The sequence below is a fragment of the Triticum urartu genome, chromosome 3A (genome assembly GCF_056163025.1).
Source record: "Triticum urartu cultivar PI428250 chromosome 3A, HENAU_Tu73, whole genome shotgun sequence".
Taxonomy (NCBI): domain Eukaryota; kingdom Viridiplantae; phylum Streptophyta; class Magnoliopsida; order Poales; family Poaceae; genus Triticum; species Triticum urartu.
This window is the reverse complement of record NC_141875.1, coordinates 650,677,270-650,690,701: the sequence shown is the minus strand read 5'-3', so window position 1 is coordinate 650,690,701 and position 13,432 is coordinate 650,677,270. Positions and strand designations below refer to the sequence as shown.

Here is a 13,432-nt window from a genome sequence, read left to right as displayed (position 1 = left end):
AAGTTGCTTTCTTGTTCCATCTTACTGAAAACGAAGCCTTTCAGTCATCTTGCCCATGTGGTATGATTTGCATGTCTCAAGTGATTCAAAATCAAGTGAGTCCAAACGATCCATCTGCATGGAGTTTCTTCATGCATATCTACCAATAGACATGGTTCGCATGTCTCAATCTTTTCAAAACGAGTGAGTCCAAAGATCCATCAAAATGGAGCTTCTTCATGTGTTTTATACCAATATGACTCAAATGGCAGTGCCACAAGTATGTGGTACTATCATTACTATCTTATATCTTTTGGTATGAACATGTGTAGCACTACGATCGAGATTCAATGAACCATTCATTTTAGGTGCAAGACCATTGAAGGTATTATTCAAATAAACAGAGTAACCATTATTCTCTTTAAATGAATAACCGTATTGCGATAAACATAATCCAATCATGTCTATGCTCAATGCAAACACCAAATAATAATTATTTAGGTTTAACACCAATCTCGATGGTACAGGGAGCATGCGATGCTTGATCATATCAACCTTGGAAACACTTCCAACACATATCGTCATCTCACCTTCAGCTAGTCTCCGTTTATTCTGTAGCCTTTTATTTCAAGTTACTAACACTTAGCAACCGAACCGGTATCTAATACCCTGCTGCTACTAGGAGTACTAATAAAGTACACATTTAATATATGTCCAATACATACTTCTGTCAACCTTGCCAGCCTTCTCATCTACCAAGTATCTAGGGTGGTTCTGCTTTAGTGACTGTTCCCCTCATTACAGAAGCACTTAGTCTCGGGTTTGGTTCAACCTTGGGTTTCTTCACTAGAACAACAACTGATTTGCCGTCTCATGATGTATTCATTCCTTGCCCTTCTTGAAACTAGTGGTTTTACTAACCATCAACAATTGATGCTCCTATTTGATTTCTACTTTCGCGGTGTCGCGAATAGCTCAAGGATCATCATATCTATCCCTGATATGTTATAGTTCATCACAAAGCTCTAGTAGCTTAGTGGCAGTGACTTTGGAGAACCATCACTATCTTGTCTGGAAGATCAACTCCCACTCGATTCAAGCGATTGTAGTACTCATACAATCTAAGCACATGCTCAACGATTGAGCTTTTCTCCTTAGTTTGCAGGCTTAGGAAACTTGTCAGAGGTCTCATACCTCTTGACGTGGGCACTAGCCTGAAATCTCAATTTCAGTTCTTGGAACATCTCATATGTTCTGCGATGTTTCAAAAAACGTCTTTGGTGCCTCAATTCTAAACCATTTAGCATTACGCACTGAACTATCATGTAGTCATCAAAACGTGTATGTCAGATGTTCGCAACATCCACAACCGACGCTCGAGGTACAGCTCACTGAGCGGTGCATTAAGGACATAATCCTTCTGCGCAGCAATGAGGACAATCCTCAGTTTACGGACCCAGTCCGCATAATTTCTACTAACAACTTTCAACTAAATTTTCTCTAGGAACATATCTAAAACAGTAGAACTAAAGCGTAAGCTACGACATAATTTGCAAAGACCTTTTGATTATGTTCATGATAATTAAGTTCATCTAATCAAATTATTTAATGAACTCCCACTCAGATAGACATCCCTCTAGTCATCTAAGTGATACATGATCTGAGTCAACCAGGCCGTGTCCGATCATCACGTGAGACGGACTAGTCATCATCGGTGAACATCTTCATGTTGATCGTATCCACTATACGACTCATGTTCGACCTTTCGGTCTTCCATGTTCCGACACCATGTCTGTACATGCTAGGCTCGTCAAGTTAACCTAACTGTATTGCGTGTGTAAATCTGGCTTACACCCATTGTATGCGAACGTTAGAACCTATCACACCCGATCATCACCTGGTGCTTCGGAACAACAAACCTTAGCAACGGTGCACAGTTAGGGGGAACACAATTCTTGATATTTTAATGAGGGATCATCTTATTTATGCTACCGTCGTTCTAAGCAAATAAGATGTAAAAACATGACAAACATCACATGCAAATCATAAAGTGACATGATATGGCCAATATCATCTTGCGCCTTTTGATCTCCATCTTCGAGGCACGGCATGAACACCATCGTCACCGGCATGACACCATGATCTCCATCATCATGATCTCCATCATTGTGTCTTCATGAAGTTGCCTCGCCAACTATTACTTCTAATACGGCTAACGGTTAGCAATAAAGTAAAGTAATTACATGGCGTTTTCATTGACACGCAGGTCATAAATAAATTAAGACAACTCCTATGGCTCCTGCCGGTTGTCATACTCATCGACATGCAAGTCGTGATTCCTATTACAAGAACATGATCAATGTCATACATCACATATATCATTCATCACATCCTTTTGGCCATATCACATCACATAGCATACCCTGCAAAAACAAGTTAGACGTCCTCTAATTGTTGTTGCATGTTTTACGTGGCTGCTATGGGTTTCTAGCAAGAATGTTTCTTACCTACGCAAAACCACAACGGTGATATGCCAATTGCTATTTACTCTTCATAAGGACCCTTTTCATCGAATCCGATCCGACTAAAGTGGGAGAGACAGACACCCGCCAGCCACCTTATGCATCAAGTGCATGTCAGTCGGTGGAACCAGTATCACGTAAGCGTACATGTAAGGTCGGTCCGGGCCGCTTCATCCCACAATGCCGCCGGATCAAGATAAGACTAGTAACGGTAAGCAAATTGAATAAATCATCGCCCACAACTGCTTTGTGTTCTACTCATGCATAGAATCTACGCATAGACCTGGCTCATGATGCCACTGTTGGGGATCGTAGCAGAAATTTAAAATTTTCTAGCATCACCAAGATCAATCTATGGAGTAATCTAGCAACGAGGGGAAGGGGAGTGCATCTACATACCCTTGTAGATCGCTAAGCGGAAGCGTTCAAGAGAACGGGGTTGATGGAGTCGTACTCGTCGTGATACAAATCACCGATGATCCTAGCGCCGAACGGATGGCACCTCCACGTTCAACACACGTACGGAGTGGAGACGTCTCCTCCTTCTTGATCCAGCAAGGGGGAGGAGAAGTTGATGGAGATCCAGCAACACGACGGCGTGGTGGTGGAAGTAGCGGGATCCCGGCAGGGCTTCGCCAAGCGCAAGCGGGGAGGAAGAGGTGTCACGGGAGGGAGGGAGGCGCCAGGGCTTCAGGTGTGGCTGCCCTCCCTCCCCTCCACTATATATAGGGGCCTAGGGGGGCGCCGTCCCCTTGTAGATCCCATCTAGGGAGGGGGGTGGCTTGGCCTCCAAGCCAAGTGGAGGCGCCCCCACCCCTTAGGGTTTCCAACCCTAGGCGCATGGGAGGCCCAAGGGGGGCGCACCAGCCCACTAGGGGCTGGTTCCCACGTCCCTTCAGCCCATGGGGCCCTCCGGGATAGGTGGCCCCACCCGGTGGACCCCCGGGACCCTTCCGGTGGTCCCGATACAATACCGATGACCCCCGAAACTTTCCCGGTGGCCGAAACTGGACTTCCTATATACAAATCTCTACCTCCGGACCATTCCGGAACTCCTCGTGACGTCTGGTATCTCATCCGGGACTCCGAACAACTTTCGGTTTACCGCATACTAATATCTCTACAACCCTAGTGTCACCGAAGCTTAAGTGTGTAGACCCTACGGGTACGGGAACCATGCAGACATGACCGAGACAACTCTCTGACCAATAACCAACAGTGGGATATGGATACCCATGTTGGCTCACACATGTTCCACGATGATCTCATCAGATGAACCACGATGTCGAGGATTCGATCAATCCCGTATTCAATTCCCTTTGTCTATCGGTACGATACTTGCCCGAGATTTGATCGTCGGTATCCTGATACCTCATTCAACCTCGTTACCGGCAAGTCTCTTTACTCGTTCTGTAACACATCATCCCGTGATCAACTCCTTGGTCACATTGTGCACATTATGATGATGTCCTACCGGGTGGGCCCAGAGATACTTCTCCATTACACGGAGTGACAAATCACAGTTTCGATTCGTGCCAACCCAATAGACACTTTCGAAGATACCCGCAGTGCACCTTTATAGCCACCCAGTTACGTTGTGACGTTTGGTACACCCAAAGCATTCCTACGGTATCCGGGAGTTACACAATCTCGTGGTCTAAGGAAATGATACTTGACATTAGAAAAGTTTTAGCAAACGAACTACACGATCTTGTGCTAGGCTTAGGATTGGGTCTTGTCCATCACATCATTCTCCTAATGATGTGATCCCGTTATCAACGACATCCAATGTCCATGGTCAGGAAACCGTAACCATCTATTGATCAACGAGCTAGTCAACTAGAGGCTTACTAGGGACATGGTGTTGTCTATGTATCCACACATGTATCTGAGTTTCCTATCAATACAATTCTAGCATGGATAATAAACGATTATCATGAACAAGGAAATATAATAATAACTAATTTATTATTGCCTCTAGGGCATATTTCCAACAGTACAAGCCTTGTATTGATAGATTGCATTATGCGCTTGTTAACACATATGGCTTGAAAGCAACAGTGAAGAGGAGTTCAGAGGAAGCATTAGGCATGTTTTGAACAGTTAGGGGCCCTCAATCCGTAAGCCAAGTGGAAAACCATTTCAAGATATCAACTGAAGTTACACATAAAAAATTCAATGAAGTATTAAACTTCTTGAATGCTATGGTTATAGACATCATTCAACCAAATTATCCAGAGTTCAAAGTTGTTCATGAAAGGCTTCAAGATGCGAGATTTGCACCTCACTTTGATGGTTGCACAGTGCAATTGATGGGCACATATTTCATGGAATTGCCCCAAGTTATGAGAATGAGATTGTCAACCACGTTGATGGTCATGGATACCAAACGCGGAAATATCAAGGCAGTGTGCGACTTTGACATGAGATTCACCTCTATAGTTGCAGGATGGACAGAGTAAGCACACAACACGAGGATACTTAGAGATACTTCTGCGAAGTATGTTGATAGATTTACACATCCACTTATAGGTATCCATTTCATTTTTCGTGTGCACATTAATATTGTTTCAGTTATCTTGTTGGTTCCATGTGTAATGCTGTTACTTTATGCAGGGAGGTACTATCTTGGTGACTCAGGTTATCCCAATTGTGGTGGATATCTAGCTCTCTACAGAGGGAAAAAGTACCATGCGTCATAATTTCGCCTAGGTCTCCCACCGATTTTTTTTAACTATGTGAATTCATCCCTATGCAATGACATTGAGCATGCATTTGGTGTGTTGAAGATGACATGACATATTTTTCTCAAAATGTCAAGTTACCCTTGTGAGAAGCCAGATTAGATCACCATTGCATGTATGCCACTTCATAATTGCATTGGAGAAAACCATTTGAGAGACTTGGAGTTTGATATATGTGACCGTGACGATAACTACATGCCAGGGAATTTACAAGCCCGCCAGATAGGCCATGTTTCCAACATTGTGGTTGGTGATGATGGAACTATGCAAGCAACTCGTGAGGCAATTGCTAATGTCTTGTTGGCGGATCAATTACATGTTTAAATATTACTTGAAGAGTCTATGATGGTTAATGCATATTTTGGATGATACGTACATTTCATATGTAAGAATGATGGTTGCTAGATATTTTGGATGATATGTTTCGTATGTAACACTACCATGGTTGGTACATATTTTGGATGATATGTTTTGCATGTAAGAATGAAGGTTGGTGCATATTTTGGATGTTATGTTTCATATGCATACTTTGAATGAAATGTTTCCATGATCATGACATTTGTAGACACAAGATATGTCCCATATAGTTAAACAACTATTTTCCACTTTAACCACTCAAAACACCTTAATTTGTGTGTAATCAACATAAACATCATATCCAACTTTCAGGGACATTACTAACATTTAAAAATCCCAACAATTCCTACACCTGTCCAACAACATGGTAAGCAAACAACCTGCTTCTGATTCTCGAGAATTCACACCTAGAACTGGTTCTCAAGAATCCATAGTCACAATGGTTCTCGGGAATCTGCAACCCAAATAAAGGGGACTGGCTCAAGTTAGATTTTGGGTGATAGGTGTTTTGTGACAACCACGGTCCTATAGTCCAAATAAAGAATTACATGAAACAAACTATAGCCACTAAAACATTTATTTGAATTGTTCTAGTACACAACTTTATGGGCGAATGACACCAAACATACTTTGTCTCTGTTCAACGGCGGAGCTAGGATGGGGCCAGGCCCAAGGCCAATCCCGGGCTAAACATGGAAAATAGTGCCACAAAGTAGCAAATAGTGCTACAGTGTGAAAGGATTTTGGTGTCAAGACCCAGGACGCGGCCCGACTTGCCTGTATCCTATCTCTCTTTTAGTTCAAGAGTTATGGCCTTGTACGACCATGATGTCATCATAGTACATCTCACGCTGGCTCCACAAATACCGTCGTGAAATCATCGAGAAGGACTAGGGAGTGAGATGCAAACAAAAAATCTCTCAAATACCCCTAAGATCCAAGCATCATTGTAGGGGTACTTTTGTAAATATTTTTGTTTCGGCTATAAATAAGGTGCTCGGCAAGGATGAGAGATCACTCATGATTTCCAAAACTCCCTGGATCCCTTGGTCATATCCCTCCCCTCCCCCAACTGGCCCAAAAGCGTGCCATTGGGCTTGCGATGGCGATCCCAATACCATGGAGTTCATGTTCCACATCACCATGGGGTACTTTCATCAAGCTACAAATTGCAACCTCCCTTTTTCTCCTCTTCCTGTTAGTGCTCACCAACTGGGAGTTGTCACCGATTGACATGATGACATTGTCTTTGTTGCAAGAAGCAAATCCTATAGGCATATCGCAATACCATTAGGTGAGTTAGGGGGATTGCAACCAATGGTTTGACAAATTAACAAAGTCTACCACCACAAAACTTCAAAATCTGGTGATTATTGCCGAACTAGAAGACAAGAATGGACCGACAAGGTAACCCCGAGGTAGAAGGTGAATGGTGTTTATTTTACCGCCACTATTATCTACAATTGTTGATCACCGAGGGTAGCGGTTGGTGGAGCGGGGAGCAGTGACATCGGAATCACCCCTCACCCATCTTCTTGTTTTATTTTGGTACCCCCTCACCTCTCAAAACCCGTAGGAACTTATGGACATTCAGATCCAATATCTACATTTCTAGAAGGTAACAATTGTTGTTTATCATGCATATATTTCCAATTAGTCAGCAACTCACTGCTTCAATCTAATCGATTATTGTTCATGCATTATCCATATTCTGCATCACCCATATATTATAGACCGCCTTATAAATACAATGTAATCGGAACTCGAATTTTGAGATGCAAATAATGTTAATTTTTTAGTTTCACATCACCATATGAGTTCCGTGACATAAGTCTCCGCCGCTTTGTGAAATTGTGGATTGAAGACACCCTCAGATCTCAAAACCCATAGGAACCTAAGGACATCCATATCATCACGCTGAAGTGCATACATCTTTAGAAGGTAATAATTATTCTTTTATCATGTATATATCTCCAAGTAGGATACCATAATGTCATTAATTCCTGCCAGCATTAGCTGCATGCCAATTAATCATGGACACCCTATAAATCCAATGCAATGGAAGTAGATCTCTCCAACACGGTAAAGTTCATTTTTGTTTCGGAAATCATCATGGAGTTCCATGACGGAAGTCTTCATCGCTTTGTAAAGTTTTGGATTGCAACCACTATAACCCTCTTTCTACTATTGGTGCTGGCCAGCCAGAGGTGGCCACCACTAGATGCAATGATGCCGTCTCCATGGCGAGCAACAAAACAAAATAGTGGAAACTCTACCGAGGTAGGTAGTTCATTGTGCTGGTCACTTCCATTTGGTTTCTTTGCAGGTTTCCATATGATGTGTAGCATTTCGACGTTTCCATTTCAGTATGAAAACACATATGACATGATTGAATCCCATATAATCGCTTTGTTTCATTGTTTCTCGTTGAGATAGATCCCTTGTATTACATGGTGTATTTCTTTGGAATAGGAGGCTGGCCTTTTTTACTCGCGGCTAGTCATGTTTTTGTGCATCGGGCATATTGAGCCGTTATATTAGTATAGTTACTATACATTTTAGAAAGAAAAAAATAGCACTTTAGGTAGGCTTGTTCATTTAGTTCCCTATCGGTGTAGTGAGCTCTAATCGTCCTTTCCAGGTGTTTAGATAAACAAAGCAAATCTTGAGGCTAATTAGACGAGTAAGTTTGGCTGGCTAAGATCTAAGAAATTATTCCTGCAAAAAAAGAAAGATCTAAGAAGTTCTTGGTAGATTTGGCATTAACTTAATAACATGATTAAATCCTCACAAATATTATGCTAGGATTTAAGGGGGTCCCAAAATTATTAGGATGTGCAAATGGAGTTTTCGGGGTAGAAACAATAAGAAGGTAGAGTAAATAAGGAAAACAACATTAACTGACGATCAATTCATGATTTTGGCAGGAAAGCTGTCCTAATTGTTATGAAATCAGTACTCCTCCATCCAAGTATATCCAGCGTTAAATGTTCAATATTCATACTATGGCCCTACTGTAGTACTACTCTAGTAACAAAAAATTGGAGAGATATTCTTAGAGGTAAATTATGATGGTTATCAATTGAATTGACACGTAGTGTCTGAACGAACTGCGCGCAGGATGCCCAGTCCAGTTTCTCAGGTTTGGCTGAGCTTCTGCCCATGGTGGCCACGGACGACCGGACGGTGATCATCACGTCGGTGAACGAGGCGTTCGCGCGGCCGGGCTCCCTGCTGGGCCTCTTCCGTGAGAGTTTCTTCGCCGGCGAGAAGATCGAGCACTTCCTCGACCACCTCCTCGTCCTTGCCGTGGACCCCATGGCCTACCGCCACTGCCGGACCGTGCACCGGTTCTGCTACCTCCTCCCGACGAAGAAGACGTCCATGAACCTGAGCTCCGCGAGCGACTTCATGAGCGACGCGTACGTGGAGCTGGTGTGGACCAAGCTGGAGCTCCAGCAGCGCGTGCTCCAGCTCGGCTACAGCTTCCTGTTCACGGACGTGGACATCCTGTGGTTCCGGGACCCGTTCCGGCACATCGGCCTGCACGCGGACATGGCGACGTCCTGCGACGTGTTCTCCGGCGACGCGGACGACCTCGGCAACTGGCCCAACACGGGGTTCTACTACGTGAAGTCGACGAACCGGACGGTGGAGATGCTGCGGCGGTGGCGGGCGGCGCGGCGGAGGTTCCCGCAAAACCACGAGCAAACCATCTTCAACTACATCAAGCACGAGCTCGCCGGCGCCGGCAGCGACCTGCGCATACGCGTCCAGTTCCTCGACACGGCGCACTTCAGCGGCTTCTGCCAGCTGTTCCGCAACGACATGGCGAGGGCGTGTACCATGCACGCCAACTGCTGCATCGGCATGGCGAACAAGATCAGCGACCTCCGGGACGTGCTGGGGCAGTGGAGGAACTACACGGTGATGGCGCCGGCGGAGAAGATGAAGGCCATGGCCGCCGGGAGGAGTTTCCAGTGGCGCGTCCCGGCCAAGTGCGGGACGCCCGACAAGAGGCCTCAGTAGCACGAGAAGAAGAAAAATAAAGCTACGTCGCACTTTAAGTTGACTATATATAGATAGACTTGAACTTTGCTGTCATACCTTAATCCTTCTAGCTCATGGCTCAAGAACTTTTGTCTTCAAGTATGGCCTCACAAACATCTACTCCCTCCATAGCATGATATAAAAACGTTTTGGACACTAGTATATTATGCGACGGACGGAGTGTTTGATTTGTTTTACTACCTAGAAGTATATAAAAAAGGCAAAAAAATAGTTCGCTTTGTGCCGACCACTGATCTATTTGTTATACTTTGTTCGGTTATATAAAGTGGGGCGAAAGTCTGTTTTAAGTAGAACTGATACTCACAATACATCACCGACTCGCTCCACAATCACAACATCTCCAAGAATCACCTGGGAATAAGATGTAAACGTGAAATATTTTAAATGCCCCTACGATCCTAGCATTGAGGTAGGGGTACTTTGTAATTGTCTTCGTTGAGGCTATAAATAAGGCGCTCGGTCTGAATGAGAGTCCATTCTTCTTTTCAAAAAACATTACCTCCCTCCGCGTCCTCACACACCCACCCACCCACAACACCCACACAAGCGGCATGGTAGGAAGGCGAAAGTGTGCATCTAATCTTGGGTGATTGCGATGTGCATCTAATAAAAAAGAGCAGAACTTACGAGGTAAAGTGTGTCACTCTGTTTGGATTCAATAACCATGCCCGCCATCACGATACATCACCGCTCTGCTCTACAATCTCAAAGTCTTAGAGCATCGCTTGGGAATAAAATGTAGACGTGAAATATCTAAAATACCCCTGTGATGCTAGTATCAAGGTAGGGGTACTTTTGTAAATGTTTTTGTTGAGGCTATAAATAAGGCACTCGGTAGGGATGAGAGGCATTATGCGACGGACGGAGTGTTTGATTTGTTTTACTACCTAGAAGTATATAAAAAATGCAAAAGAATAGTTCGCTTTGTGCCGATCACTGATCTATTTGTTATACTTTGTTCGGTTATATAAAGTGGGGCGAAAGTCTGTTTTGAGTAGAACTGATACTCACAATACATCACCGACTCGCTCCACAATCACAACATCTCCAAGAATCACCTGGGAATAAGATGTAAACGTGAAATATCTTAAATGCCCCTACGATCCTAGCACTGAGGTAGGGGTACTTTGTAATTGTCTTCGTTGAGGCTATAAATAAGGCGCTCGGTCTGAATGAGAGTCCATTCTTTTTTTCAAAAAACATTACCTCCCTCCGCGTCCTCACACACCCACCCACCCACAACACCCACACAAGCGGCATGGTAGGAAGGCGAAAGTGTGCATCTAATCTTGGGTGATTGCGATGTGCATCTAATAAAAAAGAGCAGAACTTACGAGGTAAAATGTGTCACTCTGTTTGGATTCAATAACCATGCCCGCCATCACGATACATCACCGCTCTGCTCTACAATCTCAAAGTCTTAGAGCATCGCTTGGGAATAAAATGTAGACGTGAAATATCTAAAATACCCCTGTGATGCTAGTATCAAGGTAGGGGTACTTTTGTAAATGTTTTTGTTGAGGCTATAAATAAGGCACTCGGTAGGGATGAGAGGCATTATGCGACGGACGGAGTGTTTGATTTGTTTTACTACCTAGAAGTATATAAAAAAGGCAAAAGAATAGTTCGCTTTGTGCCGATCACTGATCTATTTGTTATACTTTGTTCGGTTATATAAAGTGGGGCGAAAGTCTGTTTTGAGTAGAACTGATACTCACAATACATCACCGACTCGCTCCACAATCACAACATCTCCAAGAATCACCTGGGAATAAGATGTAAACGTGAAATATCTTAAATGCCCCTACGATCCTAGCACTGAGGTAGGGGTACTTTGTAATTGTCTTCGTTGAGGCTATAAATAAGGCGCTCGGTCTGAATGAGAGTCCATTCTTTTTTTCAAAAAACATTACCTCCCTCCGCGTCCTCACACACCCACCCACCCACAACACCCACACAAGCGGCATGGTAGGAAGGCGAAAGTGTGCATCTAATCTTGGGTGATTGCGATGTGCATCTAATAAAAAAGAGCAGAACTTATGAGGTAAAATGTGTCACTCTGTTTGGATTCAATAACCATGCCCGCCATCACGATACATCACCGCTCTGCTCTACAATCTCAAAGTCTTAGAGCATCGCTTGGGAATAAAATGTAGACGTGAAATATCTAAAATACCCCTGTGATGCTAGTATCAAGGTAGGGGTACTTTTGTAAATGTTTTTGTTGAGGCTATAAATAAGGCACTCGGTAGGGATGAGAGGCATTATGCGACGGACGGAGTGTTTGATTTGTTTTACTACCTAGAAGTATATAAAAAATGCAAAAGAATAGTTCGCTTTGTGCCGACCAATGATCTATTTGTTATACTTTGTTCGGTTATATAAAGTGGGGCGAAAGTCTGTTTTGAGTAGAACTGATACTCACAATACATCACCGACTCGCTCCACAATCACAACATCTCCAAGAATCACCTAGGAATAAGATGTAAACGTGAAATATCTTAAATGCCCCTACGATCCTAGCACTGAGGTAGGGGTACTTTGTAATTGTCTTCGTTGAGGCTATAAATAAGGCGCTCGGTCTGAATGAGAGTCCATTCTCTTTTTCAAAAAACATTACCTCCCTCCGCGTCCTCACACACCCACCCACCCACAACACCCACACAAAGCGGCATGGTAGGAAGGCGAAAGTGTGCATCTAATCTTGGGTGATTGCGATGTGCATCTAATAAAAAAGAGCAGAACTTACGAGGTAAAATGTGTCACTCTGTTTGGATTCAATAACCATGCCCGCCATCACGATACATCACCGCTCTGCTCTACAATCTCAAAGTCTTAGAGCATCGCTTGGGAATAAAATGTAGACGTGAAATATCTAAAATACCCCTGTGATGCTAGTATCAAGGTAGGGGTACTTTTGTAAATGTTTTTGTTGAGGCTATAAATAAGGCACTCGGTAGGGATGAGAGGCATTATGCGACGGACGGAGTGTTTGATTTGTTTTACTACCTAGAAGTATATAAAAAAGGCAAAAGAATAGTTCGCTTTGTGCCGATCACTGATCTATTTGTTATACTTTGTTCGGTTATATAAAGTGGGGCGAAAGTCTGTTTTGAGTAGAACTGATACTCACAATACATCACCGACTCGCTCCACAATCACAACATCTCCAAGAATCACCTGGGAATAAGATGTAAACGTGAAATATCTTAAATGCCCCTACGATCCTAGCACTGAGGTAGGGGTACTTTGTAATTGTCTTCGTTGAGGCTATAAATAAGGCGCTCGGTCTGAATGAGAGTCCATTCTTTTTTTCAAAAAACATTACCTCCCTCCGCGTCCTCACACACCCACCCACCCACAACACCCACACAAGCGGCATGGTAGGAAGGCGAAAGTGTGCATCTAATCTTGGATGATTGCGATGTGCATCTAATAAAAAAGAGCAGAACTTACGAGGTAAAATGTGTCACTCTGTTTGGATTCAATAACCATGCCCGCCATCACGATACATCACCGCTCTGCTCTACAATCTCAAAGTCTTAGAGCATCGCTTGGGAATAAAATGTAGACGTGAAATATCTAAAATACCCCTGTGATGCTAGTATCAAGGTAGGGGTACTTTTGTAAATGTTTTTGTTGAGGCTATAAATAAGGCACTCGGTAGGGATGAGAGGCATTATGCGACGGACGGAGTGTTTGATTTGTTTTACTACCTAGAAGTATATAAAAAAGGCAAAAGAATAGTTCGCTTTGTGC

The 13,432-nt window shown here is 43.5% G+C and overlaps 1 protein-coding gene across 1 annotated transcript; it reads left to right on the top strand.

Moving 5' to 3' along the window:
• The first annotated feature begins 7,701 nt into the window (after positions 1–7,701).
• On the top strand, positions 7,702–9,830 carry LOC125529859 (uncharacterized protein At4g15970-like). The gene is made up of 2 exons (XM_087517030.1): positions 7,702–7,882; positions 8,732–9,830. Exons 1-2 carry the CDS (start codon positions 7,715–7,717, stop codon positions 9,629–9,631), a joined length of 1,068 nt encoding a protein of 355 aa, XP_087373156.1. The 5' UTR covers positions 7,702–7,714; the 3' UTR covers positions 9,632–9,830.
• The last annotated feature ends 3,602 nt before the right edge of the window (positions 9,831–13,432 follow it).